We start from the raw sequence: 25,641 nt of genomic DNA, 5'->3' as shown, positions 1-25,641 counted from the left end.
TATCAAAGAAAAATATTATCCACAGTGCTTGCGATTTTATATTTTTTTATATTTATAATTAAAAATTCCAACCTCTGTAGTACAAGTACCACAGGCAATCCAAGTCATGAACCACGTTCCAAATATTCCACCGTTCCTTCATCGCCGCCTATTTGATTTAATTTAATACTAAATACCAAATATCATAGACGGTCACAATAACAAACCGTAAACATAAACAAAGGAAATGGATGAGGAGCAACAATTTACGCCGGAACCGAAAAACTCCGCCCAAAAGGGCGCAGCAAAGCCTGCAAGCATTCCGAGGGAGGTGAAACTTAAGCTGCAAAGGCAACTAAACAAACTGGGCTACTCACAGCAAATCCTGCTCGAAGCAGCCAAGCAGCAAAATCGAAATTATTCGAATGGCGTTCTCCGTGAGTTTCATAAAAGAATAATGCAATTTAAAGTACATTCATCCCAATCCCTTCCAGAGTATGTGGCCACCATGATTGGCAGGGGCGAGGAAATGGTGAAAAACTACGACTCCGTTAGCTTAAACAACATTAACCAGTGGCTGGAGCTCATGAAAAGCTCGCAACTCGCGGAGTTTTGCGAATTCGAAGCAGCCGCCGCTGTGAACTCCATAATCCAAAATGAGACGAAGCCATCGCCAGCGGAACTGAACGGCATTGACTTGAAGTAGGAATGGTTTTGAGAAACTCCATTTGTATTGATCATTGGGGTACTTTCAGTGAGGCCTACAAGTTTCTGGAAAACGCTTTGATGGGCCAGCCGCAAAAGAAGATGAGGGATGCGACCAAGGAATTCTTGTCCAAGGAAATTGAGGTGAGCAGAAGGCAGCATCAACTTTCAAAAGCAGTTTAAAACAAGAAATCCTGATGCCAACAGCTGCTCATAGAGGAGGCAAACACCGACGAATCCGACGATGTGGCACGCAGCATGGGGCAGCGTTTATATGACCACCAGTTGTTGGATTACATGGAACAGCGGCAAAAATGCAGCTTGGATCCACTGTTCCTGGACGAGAAGCTAACGTAGCGACTGTTATTGAGCACACAGAGCATTTATTCATTTCCACACATTTATTAAACATTTAAATTCAATTGTTTGTTACATACGTACATTGTCACACGCATTTGCACCGCTCCATCATCATCAATTGATCATCGATCCCACGTTTATACATTAGTATTACTATGCCAAATGCCCCAACCTGTGTACGTATTAATATTCGATAATTACACTCATAATTAAGTACTTGACTATAAACAGTTTTAGCACATTTAAAATCTAGAATTCCTTTAGTTGTACACAATTACTTCGAGTAGTGTAAGAAAAAGTTGTGGGTCTTTGGCCTTGGATTCTCTCAATTGCATAACATTTATTGTGCATGATTGTTTTCAATAGTTGGGGCTGCCAATTAGCATTGCATAGACTAGTGTAGAGATAGGTAGTTTAGTTTTGGTTTTGCTACGATTAGCTTTGTTTTAAACTTTAAGAGGCGTAAAAACAGTTGAGTGCTGCTTGACTCCCATAGCATCACAATAGAATCACAAGAGACAGAGTTGGCTTCATTTCAATTCAATTCGTTAGAGGATCTAGGATGGTACACTTACGATAACATAACGTACATACGATCAGAATTACATACAAATTCGAATACAAATGTAATACCCTTTAGTTTTAGGCGCAGTTACTAGCACTAAAACGATCTTCACACAATCAAATGCAATTCAATAATGTACATAATATAACTCTTAAATGTTCAGTCCAGTTTGAGCTTTTGGTTTTCCCCTTTTTCTTTGATTTAGATTTTGTTTTTAATTTTTTAATTTTTATTTTTTTTGTTTTCTTGTGCTTAGTTTTCTGTCTTGTCGCGTAAACATTAATTAAAATTAAGTAAATCTAATTATGTATACGTACAATTAAACGCTAGTAAACCATATCGATATGCTTGTCTAAGGTGAAATAAACAACAAATTCGGACCGAACAAAATGCAAAGCAGTTTCAGGTGCATGGCAAGGATATGCTGGAGTTTCAGGATCAGATTAGCTGGCATTGACCAAACGCAGATCCAACGAATCGAACAAACACAACGAACGACAACAACGTAACTTAAAATTGCAATTGTTTGTTAGTTGATAGAATTAGTTAGTTGATATAGAATTAGTTTAAGTGTCGCTTGAATTTTGATTGTCCCGTTCCCGTTCGTGTAATTCAGTGTTATTCATATCATTTCGAGTATGTGTATATAAAGTAGAGTAGTTTTCAACGTGTCCTAGATAGAGTTCGTCCTGCTGCTGCTGCTTTTGTATACATATATAAATTCATATTTTATTCGGGTTTCACTTCTACTCCGCTAAACGTAGCACAACAATAATAATAATCGCTTTAATTGCCGTTTACGTAATGAATACATCTATGACACAGTTGAGTCTTCACTATAAAGTGTATAAAGTTTCAAGAGTTTACCATTTCCATTTACCACACTTTTACCACATATAGCTGCCCAACTATACAAATTGACTATAAATGTGAGATTCAGATTGAGATTTGAGATTGAGATTGAGATTGCCTTCGGGTACAGCGGCTTCAGTAACTACTGGCTCTGGTTCTATTTCGGATCGGTGGACCTTGGATTGGATTCGTGTATTCACCTTAGTAGTAGTTTTGGGTGTTTTTTTCTTTTTGGAGCTATCTATTCCGGTTGATCAGAGTGTGTATATATGATGGATTGAATGATGGGTATAGAATATACATAGATTTTATGTGGGATTCGTCACTATAAAGCGCAGGCGGGATCTCTCGAGGTTCTTGGCCAAACAATAAACGTCCCTTTCGTATTCGTGGTTATTCATATTGATTAGTTTTTCTTTTTTTTTTGATTGCGATTGCTGTAAAGCTCTGTGATAAGTTTGGTTTCTATGGTGCTAGGTACGATGTATGTAGGTACACGATTCTCCCTTAGTTGATTGCATATCTTTATCATCGAAAAAGTGATCTGTGATTGATGTTTGCAAAATTAATAGACAATATATGTTTACTTCTGTATCTCTTGCAGTGTGATATGGTTTAAACTATATATATATGATAAACTATGATGATATAGGCGAGTTCAATGACACATAGAGGTATATATTTGACATATTTTTGTTTTTTTTTTTTTTGCCTAGCGTAAACATTCACAATAAATATATATTCGAGAATAGTTAGGATTTCTAGGAATTGATTGCATTCTGCATAGTGTTTCATTGGTTTTTTTATGTGGTTCGTGTTCTTGTGGTGATTGTGTTGGGTTGTGTTTGACACTTTGGTTTTTAGATAAATTACAATTAATTTGGGTTTAAATATGTTGCTTTGGTCACATCAAATTTGATTGGCTAACAACATTTAGAGATTCGACTGAAAATACTTAGTTATGCTTGCGCTTGGTATACGTTTACAATTTTCATAATTTCATATAATGTATTTATACCGCTAATATAAGTTGATTACTAGTGTTTCATAAATGGACCGAAATTGCATTAAAAAGTAATTGGATTCTTTTGAATGTATTTATCTGATTGCGTTTCTGTATCTTTAGTTACGTCCGGAGAATAGTTGATACTGTAATAGAGTTAGTTGCAAGATAAATAGACCATCAATCTGGTTGTTCGGCTTCAAACGATTTTCAAAATACATACATAGGCTATTGCTATTGTTATTGATATTGTTATTGTTATTGTTACACAATTAGGTATTATCTAGCTACTGGGCAAATAGATTGGGAACTGCTGAAGCTACTTGGTTTCGAAGTATCTCGCACTCCGTTACGGATAAAACGTATATTACGGGTATTACGAATACGAATACGGGAAAAAACACCAAATGATTGGAGACAAGAAGAGAGAAGGGGCACACACAATACACTGGTATTATAAGGAGTAATATATATATATATGTTTTAGCAAAATAGTTGGGACAAACATCGGGTTCGGTGGTCATGCATCGATTCGAATCTCAGGTTTTGGATCCTATTTCCGGTTTTGGCGGGTTGGAGTATCTGGGATCTGATGTAGACATACATATACATTTAGATATATATATAGATATATATATATCGGGTTCAACTGGTTACGCAATGCAAACTACGAACATCTATCTAGGATCCACTTAGGGCTAGGTGTACGTGTGTCTGTGTGTCGGATTTGCACCGGAAATGTGGGTGACTACAAAACTACTACTAAGGTACAATTGTGGATGAGTGTGGGTGTTCACAGGGGGGGAGGGGAGGTTGAGTTTCCGGTGACCTCTCACCTCCATTCAGCGCTTGTCTAGGTATCGGTAGCTACTCTTCTTCGATCTCATCAGGTTAGTTATACAATGTATATATATGTATATATTCTTTAAGATTTGTCGCACAATCTACGCACTACGCACTTGGAATGCGAGAACCTTTGAACTCTTAAGGCACATTTCGAAGTAGAATCATAATCATAAGTACGGCGAAAGCGAAATAAAAAATCTCAAATGCAAAAGCGTGTTGGTGGTGGGTGGGGGGTGGTGTTTGGGTTGTGGGTCGAAGGTCAAAGTTCAAAGCAACACTGATTGTGCATTAGCCAAGTGTACATTAAACAGTTACAATAAATTCGCATAAATTCGACTTAATCGTAGTAGAGTAAAATACAATACAAATGCATACAAAGATCTGGTAAGTCAGTTAACAGATTCATATAGTTCAGATCGATATAGTAGGTATGCACGAGAGCAGGTATAGCAGCCTTCTGAAGCCTTCAGTGTCAGTCAATCAATCAAGTTTACACATATGTATGTGTGCATATATATATATGTAGATTTTTATATATATATATTACAATATCTCCGTGATCAGCAGCTTAATTCGATTTGTATTCAGCTTTCGTTCTCTCTGTTGTATATCTCATTTCTCAGTTGTATTTTGTATTTCCAGAATACATGTATATATATTGTGCACTTCAGATGGGCAGAAAGTAAAATGGCAAGTCAAGTAGTACAGATACATTCAGAATGCCATGGAAAACGTCAATTCCAAAACACTTAGAAACACCACAGATATTGTACAATTGGATAAAGGAACTCATAAAATTGCAGGCGCATGCATTGCAAAAGGATCTATTTATACTATTTCATCTTCTGTCGCTCTAAGTTTAATTTACAGAAAAAGCATTTGTTTCACCTATGATTCAGCACTTCGTTATTTGTTTAGTCCAGTGAAACCTAAACTAAAAAATCCTGTTAGCAATTTTTTCTTATCATGCAACTTGTGTTTAGAACTTTTGGATCTTCGCGAAAAAGGGCACATACCTAACTTTAGTTTTTATAATTTTGTAATACAAGTAAACTTTGGAAAATTGAACAAAATTAATTTACAAGAACAAACTTGGAAACCATGCAAAAATATTTTTATGAACTTTGAAAAGAGCAAATATAATTCTTTGAACTTTAATGGAAAATAAATGGAATATAATAATAAAAAAAGCAATATACCTTGATTTCCGCGACATACGGCAACTTAACTGTGTTAACTTAAGCTAGTTTTCTAATGGTAACTATCCTATTATATCATATTACTCCGAACTCGAACTAACTACCCTGTAGATGGGTTAATGTCCTTAAAGCCGATAAATTCAAAGTGCAGGTGCTTAGGCTAAACTATTGCTGGATTTACAAGGACGACTTTCAGGACGACAATCATAAAGGATTTGAGCACACAAACATGCAGTGTTTGTATGTGGGTGGGAAATTCTGCAGTTTCTCTCAAAATTTCATATTCCAATGACTAATCGAGTTTGACAAATCACGTTGTCGTTATGGTTTTTGCTCTTTTTCGTTGCTGGGCAGGGATTCAAAATCAACAACTAAGATAATTAATAATATCAATCAACAATAAAGGTAAGTAGTAGCTGTGAGTATCCAATTTGGGCTATGTGTTGGATAACTCGTTACGTTTTTAGATATGTTTCAACATTAACACTTATGGTACATACAAATACAGGACTTGAATAAATTCTCCAAAAAACAACAGTTGTGTACTCGTACTATTAGTATGCATATATCAATATTAGTTCGATAATTTGTAATTGTATTGGTTTTAGTATCAAGATTTGCGTAATTAGTACGTATGACTAGGTTATAGTAGGTCTCACATAGGTACGATCATTCATTGATTTGGCATATATATGTATATAGTTTTTGCTACATTTTACCCTCTGCCCCTCTTGCATTTCAATTTTGATTTGCTTCCATTCGCTTCGATTTGGCGCCATATGGCGTGTATGGCACCCAAATATATATAGTTTCGATCTGATTGTTTTTTTTTTTGTTTCATAGACTTGGCTGTTTAGTTCCGTGGCGGATTGAGATTGAGATTCATGCTCCGCAGCTTGGCCTTGTAACGCACATTGTTGAGGCTCTGATTGAGATTGTGGCCGTATGTTTGGGGCCCGTAACTTTGGGGGCCGTAATTGTAGCCGGTATTGTAATTGAAATTGCTGGTGCTGGCTGAACCGTATCTGCTGGAATCGGCGTTGGCCGTAGCCTCGCCGATTTCGTTCAGATCGTATTATTGACTGAATGTGATATTGAGTGACGGACACTTTCGGACGTTGCTGTGGCTGTTTCGTGTGCCATTTACCCGCAACAGCGGCACCGGGCTAACCGTACCGGATACGGAAGTTAATTGTCTTACCATTCCGGATCCCAGCTGCTGCAGTAGACCCGATCCGGAGCCGAGTGGACCCGATGACAGGACGGTGGACTGGCGGCGCGACCTTATCGACTGCATGCTGGATGACAGCAGGAATGGCACACTGCTGGATGTGTTCGGCATGGAGCCACCCTGTTTTTGGGAGTACAATAAAGGAGATTTCTTTGGAAGATTAGTCGGGGCATGTCATCGAGATGCAGTGCATTGCAAATTTGCTTAGGCGGATGCGTTCGGGATCGAGATTATATGTAACATATATTTATATATATAATCACTTTGGTTTCTGTGCTATGTACAGGGTCTGCGATGTGGGTGTGTGTTTTTGGCTGAACCCAGGCCTTACCGACGGATTAGTATACATTGAGCTGATGGTGCAACAAACAAACAAACAAACAAACAATCGAACAAACCAACCAACCAACAAACAATGAAACGAAGCCAAACTCGAACTCAATCAATCAACGGACAGGAGAAGGTCGAATCATAAAACATTGATACAAACGAATTGCAGAACACAGAAATGTCCAACTGAATGAGAGTATATAGGGTATATTGGGTATATAGACGAACGGAGGTAGGTATGTACATAAAAGGCTGAATGCGTTTCGGTATTTATGCATATATTCCAAATCAAATTTCGCCTCGCAGACATGAAAGAAGTGGGCGGGGCAAATGAAACGAAATCAAATTACATTAACATAAAATTTAATATCAGCATACTGTGTATGTGTGTCTGAATGTGCGTGTGCGAGTGTGTGAGTTTTGCCGATTGCATGTGTGTGTGTGCGTGTCTAGACCTTAAATAGTTGAGAGTCGGAAAAATAGGTAGTGAGTTGAAGAGACTGGAAGAGAAAATTAAATGGAAAATTCTGAAACGATATTATGAAACGTGTACTCACGATCATGCTCCGTGCAAGCTGCGAATTTTTATTTTGATTTTTGTTTTTATTATACGTATTTTCGATTTTTGTTTCAATTATATTGTTTTTGTTCGTACATGAAATGAAGAACGGAAATATACACACATCAAATAAACGCAGTCTTGTGTTTTGTGTTTTAATTTTTCGGCTGAATACAACAACAAGCCGGCTTAACATCAATTCACAGCACTCTTGCTCAAAAATTCAACAGCAAAAAAGCCACAAAAATCGGACTTTCCAATTGTATTTTCAAATGTTTTCGTCAGACAAATACATAGATAGATTATATATATATATAGTTATAGTGGTGTTAGTGTTCAGGTGTTCGTGGTATTTGGTGTTTCATTTGTTTCTTTCTGATACGAACGCAACATGAAAAGAGTCAAATGGAAACGAAATCAAATTAACACTGAGCACGATCAGGACATTTAATGAAGGAGTATAGTATAGTTTATAGTATAGGTATAGTATAGTATAATAAACCTAAATTGTTGTATTATCCGTTGTATAACCATCTGATTGGAAAAGTTTGGGAGAGTATATTTCATAATCAACGACTGTTAGTACCAGTCTTGTAAATTGTTTTTATAAATGAGTTGTATAAAGTGTTAACTTGGTTTTTCACACTTAAGGTGAGGGTATTATTTTCCGAAAAATATATATTTAAATTGTTATTCTGTGGAAACTAATATTTAAAAAAGTAAAATTCTTTTTCGGACCAAGTCAAATCTGAAATTGGTTTCCCGGAAGCCCTCAAAAGTATGCTACAATTTATGTACACATTATTAAACTCGCCCCATTTGATTGATTTTTCCTCCATCAATTTGATTATTTCGCTGAAAAGTCATTCATTCATCAAATTTACATCGCCGAACCTTATTATTTCGATACTCTCCCCCATTGAAGGCACTTTGTATATACTTAGAAATAATAATAGGATACGTAGGATAGGTAAAGAAAATAACAAGAACACCAAAGACAACAGAAACGGGACAAAGTCGACTGCATTATATATACACCGCACTGGATATTAGCATAGGCTTTTATTTCGCCCAATCCCAGAGTAAAAGAGGCAGAGAACGGAAGTACAGGCAGTTAAAGTTGAAGAACAGGACTCTTGAAACTTGAAACTCAACGAGAACCACACAAAAATAATAATAATAAGAATAATATCGAGAACTGACAGAGATGAGTACATGTAGAGGAACAGATAGCAGCAGCGCAGCAAATGCACAAAATATACCGAATTCAAAAACGCAAATTATACAAATGATATGTGTAATGTAACTTTGAAAATGAAACTCTTAAAATATTCTTGCAACAGTTTTTCCATCCAAATAACAGCACAAGAACGATTACGAGTACGAGAACGAGAACGAGAGAGAGTTGGGCAGCAAGTCAAATTCATATTCAAACGCAGTTGCAGTCTCAACAATACGAGCACATATCGAAAAAGGCCAGCGAGAGACGAGAGTGCGAGCGAGCGAGCAACAGAAGCGGAAACGGAAACGCATCCCCTGGCTTCCGTTCGCCATTTTGGCCGGCAATCGGTGTGTTTGTGTGGTGGTTTAACAGGACAGAGAGTTGGCTTTGAAGTGCTTTTGGAGACGACAGCGATAACAATGAAACGACAGTTAACAACTTGGCAAGACAAAGTCCATTTCGATGTTGGCTTAAAGTGCTGCCGACAAACGCGCACAAGAATGGCAAACGAATCGGTTCAGATAGGCCTGACTTGGTTTTTGGCTGGACTCTTATACCCTTGAAAGGCTTCTTTTTTATAAGATACCAATTTGACAAGTGCAATTTTAGTTGATTTTTAACTTAACTTAACCACTTTTAAAATATATAATTTTTAATGGAATATGATTGTCAGAAATTACTTTAATTAATTAGGTTTGATTGCAATAACAGCCTTCAAGGGTACCATATCTTCGACCGGGTCGAAGCTCTCAGCGATCGCTGTAGAACTGCATTCACATAACTGGGATTGCTTTGTTTTTTAGACTTACAACATAGACCGAGGTGGATGGCACCGATAGACTCGATCCAGAGCTACCGCGAGCACCGTACTATAATAATTGGATGGAGAAATGGAATTCGTGGCGATCGAAAGACACCGAAAACACCACACATTGTTTTGGTATTTTATTTATATTTTTTTTGTAACGTGTTTGATTGATCGATTTTGATCGGGGGGAGATAAGATATAAGAGAGTGTGTGTTAGAGCATCTGTGATATGTAGACTTCGCTGCGGTTACGGGGAGGAAATGAGCTAATACATAATCGCATTCATAACTGATCAGATCGGAAACGAAAGTACCAACCAAGGAGTTAACTTAAACCCAGAACGGAATGTTTCTTGTTTGGTTTTGTACGTAGTCATGTGGGCAATGTTCGCATTGAGAACAGAGAACTTAGAACTTTGAACTATAACTGTAGACTGTAGTAAACACGATTAACGCTATTCTATGCGCTATAGCTATAAGGCTATATATATAATAGTAGTAGTAGCAGTAGTATACAGAGTAGTTCGGCGGGTTAAACATGGCACATGAGCTGCTGGAAAAGCCAAACCAAGGAAACAAAGAAGCGACACGGCGCACATAAAAAAAAATATCAAATAAATTCTCAATAAAAGTCAAATAATGCCAAGCCTTTTGTGGCCGTCGATGTGGCCAATCGAATGGCAAACGCGGAAAATGGGGCAAAAATATATCGAAGAGGCACGGGTGAAAAACCACAATAAACAATGGCGGCCACAAAACAAATGGCAACAAAATAACAGCAAAAATAAAATCAAAAATCGAAACTGAAGCTAAAAACCGATACCGAAACCAAAACTGAAACCCTGTGCCGAGCCAGACACAAACAACTTACAGTTGGCGGTGACAAATTGATGGTGGATCCCCGCCGCTCCTGCGGCCCAATGCTCGAGTGGCGTCGCGTCGGCAGCCCGCTGCCAGGAGTACCGCCCGGCGAGGAGGCGCACGACGGAGCTATCCGGATCTTGGGGGTCATCAGCGTGTTGTCCGACAGTCGCCGGTTGGGGAACACGTTGCCCACGCGCAGGAAATTGCTGTCGGGCGACGAGGGCGAGCAGCCGAACCACCAGCCGCCCAACATGCCGGAGCCTGGAAAAAGGATACAATACACGGAGAAAAAAAAGGAATGAAAAGAATAAATAAAGAATAAATATTTTGTGATTTTGCTGATTTTATATAAATTTTATATTGCTGGTGTTTGTTTTTCATATATATTGTATAAGACCATCAATAAAGAGCCCCCAAACTTCATTATTAGAAATGTTTTACTTGAGTGCCTGTGCCATTTTTTCGCTTACATGCTGTTTTTCATCAGATACCATCACGCTGACACAACAGGCATTGTGTTTTGGAGCTAATTAAGTCTAATAATGGTCGCGGTCAGGCCCTAAAACACAGGCACGTAGCTTTTGTCGACGTCGGGACCGCAGTCAGAGCCAAAAACCGACAAACCGAAAATTCGAGTCCCAGCCAACCAGGGATTCCGACGCCTGGGATTCTGTCACTGCCAAGGACATTCGCACATTTTGCGGTTGCGGCCGCTGCACCTGACTTGGCCCACAGAGAAGCGGGGAACTTCCACCCACTTCCATTCCCATTCCAAGGCAATTTGTGTCGAAAATGATTTACTTGAATTCAAGGCAATTGTCAAGGTTGCATCAATCACTCTGCATTCACTTTCATATTAAAGTGGAACTTTACCAAGAAAATTCGTTAAAACTTGTGGTTTTTGGTTAAAGTCTTATAATAACGTGATTTGAGAAATGTGATATAATGTTATAAATCTACTTTTTATAGCCTAACAGTAATGGAACTGGAATAAGTCAACAGTGAGGTAGAAGTTTCTTGGGCGCACATGCCGTATGAGTAATATGAATGTAAGTGCAATGTAGAAACAAATCGATAAATGACTTTTAACGTAATTTTGCTAGTCGGTTTATATTATTTAAATATTTTATCATTTTAAGTAGTTAGACATAATTTTTACGATTTTCCAAGCCTTCATTTGGTGCTTTCAAGGATTAAATAACTTTCGACTAGGGTGGCTGCATTTCGAAAGTCATGAATGCGGTCTGACCTTGTTTGTTCGTAATTTTTAAGTGGCAATATGCAGCAGCAGTAGACAGGTGGCAAGGTGGCAAGGTGGAAGTTAGCAAGTGGGTCGTTGGGCAGGTTTTAAGGTGGCTCTGACCCCAGCGAATTTCCAGTGGAACAGTGGTTCGAGGTGAACTAAACTTGGCTGAGCTGCGTCGTGTCTGCCGGCGATTAGGGCCATCATAATAAATCATCATTATGGCGAAAGTTCATTAGGCAGCAGCAGTGCAGCCAGTGTTTCCATGACTGATAATAGCCGGCTTCGGGCGGTGCTTTTGATTTTCATGTTCATCATTATAAAATTATCATGGCCAGGATAATACAATTAAATGCCCGGCACAATGGCCCGATGTTCGCAGGAGCCCAGCTGATTAGTAGTGGGCAGGACAAACGGCTCCTGTCACGTTCGATGAATATCAAACTGAAATCACGTCGAAATTTCCAATTACACATGCCCACAGGCGGCCACTCAACCGACGAACCAAGTGGGCAAGGAGTCTTGTCCTTACAGATTCTGCCAAATATATACATATTTAAGGATACCCAATGTTCTTAGTACCTTCATTCCGTTTACTTTTCACTAGTTTGTGCATTAATTATGAATGAGGCAGAGGTACATACGTTCGATTGTAAATGTGCCTAATCTATTATAGATGAACCAGAAATATTATTTCTGGTATGGTAAAACAAATATAAATAATAAAGTTGAGTGACGCAATATTTAAGTAGGCCAAATATTAAAATCTTAAATGAAAGCTTGAACTATTCAACTTGCTGTCTACGCTTTCTAGATAGTTTGTTTAAAAATTCTTTTTATTTAGAAAGCTGACACCTTCCTCTCCAAATTCACCAGTACTAAATATACATATTTATATTTAGGACTCGAAGGATTCACTCACCGCCAGAATTTTTGCGGGCCATATCCTCGGCACTGGACGTCTTGCGTTGATCAATACGCAAGTTGGGAATATTGAAGGGTGGCGCATTCATGTTGTCCGTGGAGAACTGGTGTCGCAGGGTGCGGTGGCGTTCCGGCGAGGCCATCGACAGGTTGTCCAGCTTCAACTTGTTCCTCTGCTGCCGATCGATGGCCTCCAGCATTTGCTGCAGCACCTGTTGGCCCACGAACATCATTAGTTGGGGCACTCTCCAGATGAAGTAACTACCCTTGGTGTACACTACTTACCTCCAGCAGGTAGCAATATTGCTCGAAATTGAGTGAAGGATTCACAGTGTGCGGAATGAGCAGGGGCAGCACATTGGTGGCCATCGTCTCCACGGTCAGTCCGTAGGTTTTGTCCACAAACAGTTTATGGTAGATGCCTGAGAAATTTAATTACCAAAAGCTTATTACTTGGCATTATATTGCTGGCATCACTACGGCTTTCAATTGTGATAGTACTTCAAATTTGCCATGTATAGAAGAGCTTAAGGATTATAGTATAGGATTATGCAGCTCAAATATAAACTATACATATCACAAAAGCAGCTAAGTACCTACATTTAAATCTTATAAATTTCAATATTTTATGCAATCCAACTTAAGTGAATTTATATACATTGAGAAAACATTGTCAAGTAATTAACTCTCATCGCCTTTTATTACTTAAGTTGCAGCTCTAGGGCATTTTTAATCAATCTTAATTAAATGGAAAATCTCAGTTTTCCCCCAAAGCTTAAGTCACAGACAAAGTCAACGCAATGAAAATATTTGTCGCACTAAATCAGTAAGTAATCAAATCCGGTAGTTTATAAAATAAAGCCAAGCATCTGTTAACAATTAAGCTCTCCCCTTTTCCATACAACTAAATCAAATTGTCAGCTTGTGTAAAATTCGATCCAAAGTAAACCTCTGTGGGCAATTTGTATTTATCCATGCTAGCATGCAGATAAACTCGTGTAAATCTGCATTGTTCGCAGTGGGCGAAGGGGAAAATTGTGTTTCATGCACTTTAATTAGTTTTCGATAATGGCCTAAAAAAACAACAAAACCGAAAGTGTGTGCAGCTTCCGGTGGCATTGTGGTTCAACTTACGCACAGTACGCATGATGATATCGGGATCGGGAATGCGAATGTTCGCCAGCAGCGGCAGAACCTCATCCATGACCTGCCACAGAGATATGAGATGATATATGAGATGATATATTGGATTCCGGAGTACCCACCTGTGCTCGCTCCATGCGGTCCATGACCCGTTCGATGCACATCAGCACGTTCTGCACAATCTTCGGATCGGTTATGTTCTTCTCGAACACCTGCTTCACCTTGGGCAGCACCATGCGGCGAATGGAGAGCTCATCGATGCTATCAAACACATTGGCCACGGCCACCACGGCGGCGCTCTAAGATCAGAATGTAAAATTTAATAATAGTATAAAATAGCAAAAAAACATACCCTAAAATATACATTAAAAAGCATTTAAATTATGCTTTTTTTTAGTACCTAAACGAAAAGCATAATATTTTTCCCCTAGAAGTGCTGACTTTTCTGTGTGTGCCCAACAATTTTTTCCCCATTTATTGAATTTTAATTTCCTTTCCTCCCCTCGAAGAACATTTGCGGAAAGAAAATGCAAATTCACTTGCTCGGGCACTTTTGTGCTCTGAGTCAGCTTCTGAGTCGCAGTTAATTAAGAAATTGCTGCCGTAATTACACAATCAGCTCCGTCAAACCCATTTCCATTTTCCAGTCCCGGAGTGATTTGCATATCCGAGTGGAGCAGCACTCACCTGCACTTGTATCGTGGATCCGTCGAAGGAGTAGAACAACATGGGCATTATATCTGTGGTGACATCCTCCGGTTTCGTCTTCTCGATAATCAAATGCAAATTCTCAAGTATTGTAACGCTGGCCTGAATGGATTTCGGTGTATTGTAGATGACTCTGGGATATAACACAGATTTGATTAGTGTGAAAAGCTCATATATCACTCGAAAATTACTAAGGATATGAGTGCGTGTGAAAGGTTTCTTTTTTTCTTTTCTGTATGGCCCGGGTGTCAATAAGCGTCTTACAAGTGGCCACAAAGTTTGTCGCCAACTTTCGGCAAAGTAGTGAACTCTCTCTGGTGCGGGCTTTTGTGTGTTCTACTAATTTATGCACGGTTCACCACCAAAGGTGAGCACTTCGGGCCCACTGGGCGCCCACCTCCCAGACACGCCCCCTTGGCTAGGAGAACCCTGGGAAAGTTTCGCAGTCAAGCTCTATAAATTACAATACGAACTGTCGCCCGTCGCAGTGGGCGCAATAAAACGTCATGAAAATTGAATAACATAAAAAGAAGTGTCGCGAAAGTTTTTCAATTGTTCAAACACAAAAGTTCTCATCGCTAGACAAGAACAGAAGGGATTCCAGATGAAAAATGACACGATTGGGAAACTTTTTAAGCCGGACTGTCTTTGGTAGTATCCATAATATTGAATAGAAAATATTCGCAAAAAAAGTGTATTATTTAATTGGTAACTGTCTAAATGGTTGACTTTCGATTATTATTTTCATAATTTTTATTCATTTCACTTGAGCTTTGAACTGCAGATTATGCTAACATATTAATTACGCTGGTTTTATTCTAATTTAACCTTTGAGTTCACATTTATTTTTATAATTATATCTTTGCCATTGGATTTGTTTAAATAAACACAAAACTATAAATACCAATACGTATATTTAAATTAATTTCTGTTTGCGTCTATTCACTGCAGCCTTTAATTCCCTGTTTGCAATAAATGAATTATAAATAAAGTCCCGTCTGACCACTATATTTATTTTGCAGAGCCTCTTCCGGTGCGATAAATACTCAAAGCTGGCTTTTTATTTGTGGGGCATTCAATACCATTGTCCTCGTTCTCGAATAGGCTATAAATAAGACTACTTACTTCATGGTGGCCGACATGAGGGTGTCGTATTCCGTGAGCGTGGCTTCCTGGACAAATAGCATGACCGGCTGCAGGACTGCGGCAAGGACCTCGTTATTGTTGATCTCGGACTTGAGCATCGGCCAGATGTTCTGCCACCAGAGTTTCTATGGGCAATAACGAAAAATTGGAGGAGAAATGCGGGAGAGTCATTAACCAGTCTATGTCATTTCAATTGCCAATGCTAAAGCATCATTAAGCGGCATCAGACAATGGCAATGGACAACAAAAAAATAAGAATGGAAAAAGTGACAGACTCCTTCCGTTTCTAACTCAACAGAAAACACAAAGGAAAGTCGCAACATTTTTGCAACCGACATAAAACGGCTCGTAATTCACAAATTGTTTGGCCGTAAAGCGCTCAACTTGACGCCATTAATGATTAATGTGCTGCCAGTTTGTTGGGCCAAAAATGTTCGTTCAACGTGGCTGCATCCGTTTCCGGTGGACAAAATTGGTCGAGGAACTGGGCCACTTACACGTGGTATCATCGGCATGGCCTCGATCAAGGTGGTCTTGTAGAATTGGGACTTCTGCTGCGTGTCCTTCATGTTGACCACGTCCAGGAATTTCAAAGCGTTTATGGGCGTATCGCTGAGAAACACAAAAAAAAAAGTATACGACAACATTAATTTCAATGGCAACAAATTAAATTTCCTTATGTCCACACTTTTTTTTATGGAAATGTATAAATACGAAAATGTTGTGTAATTGCTTTAAGTGCTTAATTGTGGCCCGGATTAGTTGGTAAATGGCATCAATTAAACATTAAGCTGCAGGCAACACCGAGTGGAAATGCCGCAGGAAAACCCGCAAAAAATATGCCAAAGGCAATATTTATCTCTGCGCCACTGAAATTAAAATATTAAGTCCCCACAAAACGACGGACTGCCGCCACCAACTTTCTAAAATGGAATTCTAAATACTTTTCATTGTTATGTAAATCAAATTGCTGAAATTTAATTGCCAAAAAGTGTTTACTTTCGACCCGCATCGGTAAGCATTTTGAATGCCCGTTTATCAGGCAGCAAACAGATGAATGCCGTAAAATTTCAACAAATCGCAAATAAATGCGAGCTATGCGACGCTGTTTATAGTTTCGCTCGGTTAAACAATGAAATCAAGGCACATTACGTATACGCAGCGTGGACCAGTTGATTTCGCTACCCTTGTCGACTCAATCAGGGCAATCGACCAAGTGGAAAAACCCCATTTTAAATCACCTACTTGAGCTTAAATGAAGGAAAGTTAGCTTGCCACTGATTGCCGAGACACTCGAGCCATTTGCATACGCTGCTAAAAACGCAGAAAATGTTGACAACATTTAAATTAACTTCAAAGTGCTGCCACCAACCTGACTGACTAACTGACTGGATGACTAACAACGACAAAGGAGGCGGCACGCGGCTAAGGATGAGATGTCGAGATGGCTGAGATTCTGATGCCGGTGATGCTTTTCCGGTGGAGCAGGCAAAACTGATGGAGCACCATGCTGTTGCTCCACTGTTGCCGCTGACAGCGCGTTTAGATGCGTAGATGGTAGCAGGGGGTATATGGGTTCACAGACAGTAATTAAGACAAGTAATTAATAAACAAAATAGGTATAGACTGCTGATAAAACCATCAAGTAGATAAATATATAAATATATAACAAAATAACTATATGATATAGTATGTAAGTCTCGTATTTAATTAGGAAATATTTAAAAAATAAATCATTTGAATTAGTTTGCTAATTGAAGGCAACTTTAGTCGGGTTTTTAGGAAAAACTAAAATATCTCAAAAATTATGCCTCACTTGTAAGCTAGTTCTGAACAAGCAATCAGGTCTGAATAAGCAATCAACATTTGTAAATGAATAAGCTGAATGAACAAGCACTATCTTGACCCATCCATACTCCATGAAATTGCTTTTATGAACAGCCAATGTGGATTCAATTCGCAGAGCAATAGCAGCAGCATTACCACACAATTGCCAGCGTTTTGCGCTACTTTACATTCAATCCACCTATGGAGCATATATCCTGCAGACAGGCTGCGGTATTCCCTAGCTGATCACTGACGTACTTCATGCCTCGCTTGCTCCGTGCAGCCACTTCAGTCGCCACCTCTCCATTGCCATTGCCATCGCCATCGCCATCGTCTTTGGCTTTGTTTGTCTAAACGCGGCACGTCGCCGTCCCCCCTTTTTCAGATCTCAATGGGAGGCAGGGCAACGCAACAGCTGCTGTCGTCATAAATCCCAGAGTCAGTCAGCTTGGGTTGGAGGAGCAGTGCCACTCCAGCACGACTACCACAGCACAATCAGCTGAAAAGCAGCGACGTCTTACACTCAGAGAAAAAACCGCCACATTAACGCAATAAATATGAATTATTTAAATGTAAGTCAACGAACTTGTGGGCTTACAAATTATATAAATATTTTCCAAATTCGATCATCATATCATAATCATAATACTTAATTAATTTAAGCGAATTCTTCAGCTTTCGAAAATATTTCTTCCTGTGTTGTGACATTTAATAAACGGTTGTGGGGTCACAGCGCACATTTAATTTACCTTGATTATGTTTTCGCTTTTGTATTAATTTACCAAACGGATCTCGAATCTAGCAGCTCTACTTTTTATTTACAATTTTACAACAAATTTTTTCGCAGTGCCCAGCTACCATTCGCTTTGCATTGTGTATGTCTTTCAGGTCTGATTACCGCTCTCATTTGGCAAACAGACGTAATTAAAGTGTGCGTGTGTTGGTGGAGGAAAGGCGGTAGGACGCAGGATGAATGGTTGACTGGGAGGAAAAAAAAAATGAAACCTTCAATTGAATTTCAGCTACGGGTACAAATTGGCTTAGAGATTGCGTGTCGCTGGGGTTTAGTATGTAAGTGTGTGCGTGGATGTGTGCTCCCAACAGGTGTCAATTTCATTTCAAACACAAACAGAAAGAGAAAGGCAAAAGCAACTTTGAACGCAACTGGGCAAATTGGCACACAGTTTGTAGCGCTTCCTGTTGCTTTGCCATCTTAGCTGGAACTTAATTAATTTGGCCACTCACATGAAGTACTTGATGAGCTGCAGCAGTTGGGCGGTGGGCCTGGCGGTTGCATCCCGACTGGCCATGCGCGAAGTGGCCTCCTGCAGGGCAATTGGCAGTCTGGGCATCAACTTGTGGACCAGATCATCCAGCTGAAACGGGGGGGGAGGGGCGAATGGTGCCAAAAACTCTTCATAAGCATAAACGAAACAAACTTTGCCACAACATTGGAAACCACTTGGGGACTTTCGAAAGCTACATCCAAATGCCCAGGACAGGACGAAAAGTTTTAATGACTAGCGCCCGCGGGATAACTGCTGCTGCTGCTACTGAATCCTGGTACTCCTGCTGCTGCTCCGTCACCTGTCCGCACAAGTGGCAAAATAATTAGAGTTTCAAGTGGACTTTTTGATTACATTTGCATTTGACAAAGCTGCGAATCTAATTACAGCGCGCAAACAAGCCCATCCAAGCGTTTTGCGTTCGGCTCAAAAACTTTTCATCCATCCAATTGGCACTTGTCGCTGGCCCCTTGAAAGTTACCAAGCTGTCCCCCAAGTCCATCGCATCCCGGGCATTCAGAAATTAGAAATTGTTTACCCACCGTTTCCATTTGCTTGGCATAGTTGGAGGTGGAGTTACCGGCCTGAATCAGTGGCCTACCGTTGTTGAAGACCGCACAGATCACCATTCCCAGCGAGAACATGTCGCTGAGCAAGCTGCACTTGGACGTTGACTGGGTTTCGGGAGCTAGCCAGGATAAACATAAGGATACAAGTAAGTTATTAACAATTTGGTAATTATTAGCTTAGACTGCAGTTAGTATCGATTCATGGCCAATTTCAAACAAATAATTAAGACATTGTTATTATCTTATTGCAAGCTTATTTCACGTGATGAAACATCCTTAGTTTTGACCCAAATTCCCAAATAAATGATGCTTACATTTACTGACTTCTTCAGAAGAATTAAAAGGCCAAGGGATATGAACAATCTTTATCTACTCACCCATAAAGTCAAGATTCGGCTGGGCCATCTTGGACACCCGATTGCTCCACGGCGGACACGGAATGGAGCTGTTCAAATCGTTCTCATTCATTCTCTCTGAAATCCGAATATGTGAATATGAATACAAATTGCTGACCTGGCCAATCCATTTCAATTTTGGACTACTAAGCCAAGACCGCACTCACCCACATATTCCATGCCGGCCAGCTTCCAGATACCGCGCTTGGTTATTAGTATAGAAGATGGACACACATTGCGATGAATTACGTGACCGGAATAGTGCAGATACGCCAGTGCCTCGGTCAGCTGGAAAATGGGAAATAGGAAAACGGTAGCAAATCGCCTGGGTCACGCCATCTGGCCCGAGCAACAGCAAGGTGCCACTCACCTGGAGAAAGCCGTACTTCAGCTCCATGTCCAAGAAATTGTATTCCTTGGCATGGGCCGGTCGCTGGGGCAAGGTGTTCGCTGCCGCCTGCGCCTGGGACGCAGCTGCTCCACCCGCCGCCGGCGCCACGTTGGTCGCTTCATACGTTTTCGACTCCTGCACGATTAGAAAATTTCGTTTTTTATTTAATTTACAATAATTGTGTAAAATGTGTGGGAAAAGATACACTTGGATAATTCCAAGTCTTACCATAACATTTTAAAACAACAGAGTACATAAGAAATAAAATCCTTGCTGTGGCAAAAAAACCTAGCATATTTTATCTTGTAATTTTATAAATAACGTTTTAATTTATACACACAAAAATTATCAAAAACCCTTCCAAAACTTTTCTCTGTACCTTGCGGACAGGTAATAGAAATTTAGGGCCAAATCCTGGAATGAGCTGGTCGGATGTCCCTAAATTTGTTTCACCCTCAGCTTGGATGGCAAACTACTTTCAGCTCAGGACCTTTAAATTCCCATTCAAAGGCATTGCATTCGTTGATAAGCCATTCAAATCTCTCGTGTTTCTGTTGCTTGCACGACCCTGGCTTTTTGTTTTTCCAATGGATTTTCCCTTACCAATTTTTCGATTGTTTTGTCTGTGCATGTGAGTGCTTTGAGCTTTACCTTTTTGCAATTTTCAATGTAATTTAACTCGAATCGACTTTCATGGAAACTAAAAACTATTCAAGAGGTTCTGTTCTTTCGGTTATTGTTGAGCTGTTTATGTGGGTATAAGGAAGGTCTGTTGTTGTTTCGACATGGTTCTAAGCAGGAGAGGTACAGTGCGTTTCAATACTGTAAAGGGTTCTTCTAATTGAATAATGAAAATACCTTATATATTAACAAAAGAAAATACTAAAACATATTTCTTCTTTTCTAACATTCAGAATATCCAGCTACAAACCAGTTTAGTAAGTTCATCGCTTAACTTTTTGTTTATACCAAAACTAATTTGAGTTGAGCAACTAATATAATACCAATACCGTGGATTAAACCACCTTTAAGTTGTGGCACGCACCGTGTATGTGTGTGTTGGTGTGTGCGGGAGTATGCGTATCAATTTCCGAGCTGTGCGGACCAGCTGAAGCTCTTTATTGACTCAATCTTGGCAGCGTAAACTTTCCCACATGCACACATCCGCACATCCACAATCACACCACTCACACACTCATACACAGACTGGCAGTGTGTGTAATTCGATTTAGTTGTGTGCGTGAGCTGGCGTTTGTGTTTCTGTCATGCATACCCATCAGTTGCCAAGTTTTGCACTAGCCACTAGCCAAGAGCCACGCCCCCTGCTTCCCACATGGCCCGCCCACTGTGCCATTGTACTCAAAGTCAAACTATGCACTTCGCTGGCCTGCAAAAACTTTAACAAAACACAGGAGCGAGCAAAATCTACTGCAGCAGCAGCAACACCAAAAACAGTGCCACAATCAACCCAACAGTCTAAACATTGTTTCGCTCTACATGCGAAATTCTAGATGAACACCCAGTGGCCGTGGACTTGCACTGCAAAAAAATCTATGGTACTTATTTCACAACATATAAATATACAATTTTAGCCAAAAAATAAATAAATAGTACGTAATTACTATCATATAAATATTTCCATAATTTTGAATATTTATTTCAAGTCACTAAATTTCTCTGAGTGTCAACTAATCAACAAAAATATTTGTAAAAGACCCCTGAATATATTATTAACAATCGTAATAATGAAAAACTTATAATTTACATTTAAAATGTGTCAATTGGGTAAATGTGCTTGTGCAAACAAAATTTTTTACGATCAAATAGTAAGTTTAATTCGATGTCCAATTAATTTCGTGCCGTGTGCAAGCAGTAAAAAGCGTAAACGGGCAGAAAAAAGGCCGTAACCAATGGAGGACTGAAAGGCAACCAGGCGACAGCACAAATTGCATGTCCATGTCGCTGTCAGCAACTCAAACTGCCAACTGGCTACGGACAACGGACAACGGACAGCGAGCAACGGACAACTAAAACTGTGGCCAAAACTCACGTGAAAGGCCAGGACATTCGAGAGGCTGGCGAAGATGGGCTCCGAGGCGAAGGCCAGCGTATCCGCACTTTCCTCGACCGTGTGATAGATTTGTAGTATCTGCGGGAACAAAACGTACAGGTTGGGTGGTAGAGGAGGTCTTAGTGGAAAAGTAATTATCGATTGGGGGGTCGCCGAAGGACACACTCACCCGCGGATGGCGGAAGCGCTCCAGTGTCTTCACCGAACTCTTTAGCAGCTCCGTTATGGTCTCCTTGCGACGCGGCTTGTGCAGCTTCTCCGCAATTTTCTTCTCGAATATAAACACCGAACATTCCTGCGAAACGGGGATGCAATTACGTTAAGAAAAGAGTTGAAAGGATAAAGCGTCTGGTGTTATCCTTGCAATGCAACGTAAAAAGTATTGGAAAGTAGCGAAAGTACTTTTATTTTTCCAATTCCATAAATTTGAAGCAACTTGAAAGCTGTATATTTTAAAATTGAGCATTCATTCTTATTTCGTTATTATGTAAATTCAAATCGTTTCAGGAAACTTTAATTGCGTTTTAAATTGATTTGTTAGCAAACATTTAAGGACACGTGGGCAACTTCAAAGGAAACAAGTTAAAGCATTCCTAAACGAAGATTTATTGATTTTTGAAAATTCCCTTTTCACCTTAAAGGTAAACCAATCCACATCCCAATTGGGCCAAAAATGCCACTGGCTTGAAACACTCACCTTGTTGTCGCTCTTGCGGTACGCATCATGGATGCGCCACACCAATTCTGGGCCGGCACAGGCCACCGGCTTGCCGATTTCGAAGTACTGCGTAATGGGATTGCCATCGGCGACTGCTTGAGTGGCTGTGGAGGCGGCCACATTGGTGCTCTTGAATTTGGCAAACATTGTGCCGGCGGGCATACCATCGATTAGCTTTGAGAAGACATTCGAGAAGCTGCCCTGTCGCTTGGGTCCTGGCTGGATGGGAGCGGTGCCGCCGATGGTGGGCGCCGATCCACTTCCGCCCGCCGGTTCCCCGAGGGTGGAGCCCGAAACTGCACTAGCACCACCTGTCGTTGCACTTAAGCCCGCACCTGCTGCACCAGCTCCACCTGTTAGCTGAGATGATGATCCGATGAGTGGTCCGCCCGATGCTGCACTGATGGACAGTCGTCCGCGATTAGTAGTCGCTATACCCACGCCGGTTGCTGTGCCACCGGCTGCTATTGCACCTGCTGCGCCGCCCCCACCCACACCCTGGCCATTAAAGTTGGCGTGCCGGCTGGAAATCAATGATTGCGGCGGATCATAGACACTGAAACCATTCCGAATAACTGGAGATGGTGGTCCGGCCAAGCCACCGCCAACGGACACTTTGCGCTGCGGCAAATTGATGTCGAGCACCGTGCTGGCGCTGCGTTGTCGTACCGCTGCCACGCCTCCTGCACCTGCCACGCCCACAGCAGCCGAACCCGCCACGCCTCCTCCACCGCCGCCGACGCCGCCTCCACCGACGTACTGCTGCTGGCCACTCCTGGCCGGTGAACCCGTTGCCACCACTGCCGCTGCCACCGTACCCGCTCCCGATCCTGATCCCACACCGGCAGATACCGCTCCTGGTCCGCCAGGCGGCGTTATTCCCACAGCGCTGCCACTGCGACCGCGTTGCACCTCCTCGACACTATCCAAACGTGAGAAAATTCTGGCCGCCGTTGTTGCCGTCTTTGATGTCTAATATGGGCCAGGAGTGCTCTCCTCCAGATGTGCTGCTCTTATTAGCTCTTCCTGGAAAGAAAAAAAACCGAGAGAGAGAAAAAAAACACTGAGAAACCGCTAGAGTGGCTAATTTCACTTTAATTGCGGCCACTTGACATCGCTCATACGCCCCGTTGCCCAGGCGACCATTTATCCAGGTACTTTTCAGCACTGGCAATTAATGCGCTTATTGCCTGGCCTGGCTTTTGTGCTCAATTTATACACTCATTAACCCCCAAAGGCAGAGGGGACTTTAAATTTGCTGCCAAGTCAAGGTGGCTGTATTCTATTCACAATTCCATCGGATGTACTTGTAATTTATTTCCACCACCGAATTGTGACTTAAGTTTAACTGAAGCGAAATATTTCAGCCAAACTTACACAAAGTATCTCTAAATAGTAAGGATAATTATTGGTATATTTATAGACACATTTCAATGGCGTACAAAGTGCTTTTATGGGCTACAGAAGACTGGCAATCAATGAAACTAAATATTTATTTATTCAGCAACTTTAAAGAGATTCAAATTTTTGCCATAACATCTATAAGCTGTGTGCTTGCGTAAATATTTATTTTAATTAAACGATTATAGCTCTATGTTATTTTTCGTTCCATTCTATGCCTAAAACCATTCTAGTTGCATTTTGCACGTACACAAATTAAAGCAAACTTCATTGATTATAAAAAACTAAATATTATGGACATTTATGTCTTCAGCTGTCAATTTTCATATTTTCTCTGACGGACAACATAACAAAGTCAACAGATTTTGCAATTCGATTGTATTTACTACACCACAAGCTGACCATAATCCGATTGATTGAGATAAAAAATGCATGTTGGATTAACAACCATTTGACATATTCATAAAAAGGAGTAAACACTTAATAAGGGATATGTTTACTTTGTTAAAAGTGTTAACATATTTATCAATTTTATATTTTTTGTCGATTTCTTGTATAATTTTATTTCAGTTAGAGCATTCAAACTTTGGCAATAGTCTTGAAAGTTCTGCACACTTAAAGTTTCCACTGTGGTAGCATTCTTTTGGCTGCCTCCCACAAAACTGCACAATTAAAAAGTTAAATGAGTTTGGTCCTGGCCATTTATTCATTCTGGTTGAATTCGTAGAAGGGCGTGTGATTGTTGGCGACAACTTTGTGCGAGTGGAAATTCATGAAAATGCGCTTGAGGCATAATCACTTTATTAATTGCTGGAAATAGCGACAGCCACACACAGAGCAAAGCATTTTTGCATGACTATTTGGCAATTGCCCAAATGGAAGCCTAATGCAATTTGACTTGGCAAGCATGTGTCAAACTGTCTGGCACATATCTGGCATTCTGACTGCACTCACAGCCATGTGGCCCGACGACGACTTTTCCGCTTTTCCGGCTTTTCCGACGACTTTTCCACCCCCGGGGCATGTCTACTCTTTGGTGTACATTCTTTGCCGACTGAATTATTCAATGCAAGTAAACATTTTGGCAAGATGCTCGACCCGAAGCTCAGAGGAAAGCCAACAAATTGACTTGAGACATCCTACTTTCCGTCTGCTTTTTTTTTTTTTTTTTGTATTTTTTGGCCAGGGCGTTTGGAAAGGAGCACAAGGACTTTTGAAGCCAACGTGGCTACATCAATTTGCCAGGAAACGTAAAACTATTTAGTGGAAAATGTTCACTCGCCCCGTACCTTTGCAA

At 40.4% G+C, this 25,641-nt stretch overlaps 3 protein-coding genes across 15 annotated transcripts; 1 reads left to right on the top strand and 2 right to left on the bottom strand.

Annotated features, from left to right (window-relative positions):
* The first annotated feature begins 151 nt into the window (after positions 1-151).
* LOC6737513 lies at positions 152-1,296 on the top strand. Its single transcript, XM_002084313.4, has 4 exons — positions 152-416; positions 474-681; positions 735-828; positions 892-1,296. Exons 1-4 carry the CDS (start codon positions 227-229, stop codon positions 1,039-1,041), a joined length of 642 nt encoding a protein of 213 aa, XP_002084349.1. The 5' UTR covers positions 152-226; the 3' UTR covers positions 1,042-1,296.
* Positions 1,067-23,105, bottom strand: LOC6737512 (SCY1-like protein 2). 13 transcript variants are annotated; one of them, XM_016171260.3, is made up of 19 exons: positions 22,923-23,105; positions 22,395-22,520; positions 22,205-22,303; positions 20,134-20,289; positions 19,931-20,051; positions 19,746-19,841; positions 19,342-19,487; positions 18,759-18,889; positions 16,184-16,298; positions 15,666-15,811; positions 14,520-14,673; positions 13,955-14,131; positions 13,824-13,896; positions 12,975-13,111; positions 12,688-12,901; positions 10,530-10,783; positions 9,661-9,720; positions 6,711-6,890; positions 1,067-3,610 (listed from the first exon to the last, which is right to left on the bottom strand). In XM_016171260.3, the coding sequence occupies exons 1-19, from the start codon at positions 23,103-23,105 to the stop codon at positions 3,584-3,586; spliced, it is 2,595 nt and encodes an 864-aa protein (XP_016031308.1). In that variant the 3' UTR covers positions 1,067-3,583. The 13 variants fall into 13 exon arrangements, 11 of the variants coding, with proteins under 11 accessions (XP_016031308.1, XP_044779040.1, XP_016031307.1 ...); XM_044923105.1 differs by having other exon boundaries at positions 6,711-6,860; XM_016171259.3 differs by having other exon boundaries at positions 1,067-6,890.
* A 161-nt stretch (positions 23,106-23,266) lies between these two features.
* LOC123327193 (glycine-rich cell wall structural protein 1-like) lies at positions 23,267-25,304 on the bottom strand. Its single transcript, XM_044922880.1, has 3 exons — positions 25,299-25,304; positions 23,385-23,915; positions 23,267-23,296 (listed from the first exon to the last, which is right to left on the bottom strand). The coding sequence occupies exons 1-3, from the start codon at positions 25,302-25,304 to the stop codon at positions 23,267-23,269; spliced, it is 567 nt and encodes a 188-aa protein (XP_044778815.1).
* Positions 25,305-25,641: the final 337 nt, after the last annotated feature.

Source organism: Drosophila simulans, chromosome 3L (genome assembly GCF_016746395.2).
Source record: "Drosophila simulans strain w501 chromosome 3L, Prin_Dsim_3.1, whole genome shotgun sequence".
Classification (NCBI taxonomy): Eukaryota; Metazoa; Arthropoda; class Insecta; order Diptera; family Drosophilidae; genus Drosophila; species Drosophila simulans.
Note: the sequence above shows the minus strand (reverse complement) of the source record. Positions and strands in the feature narration are given on the sequence as shown.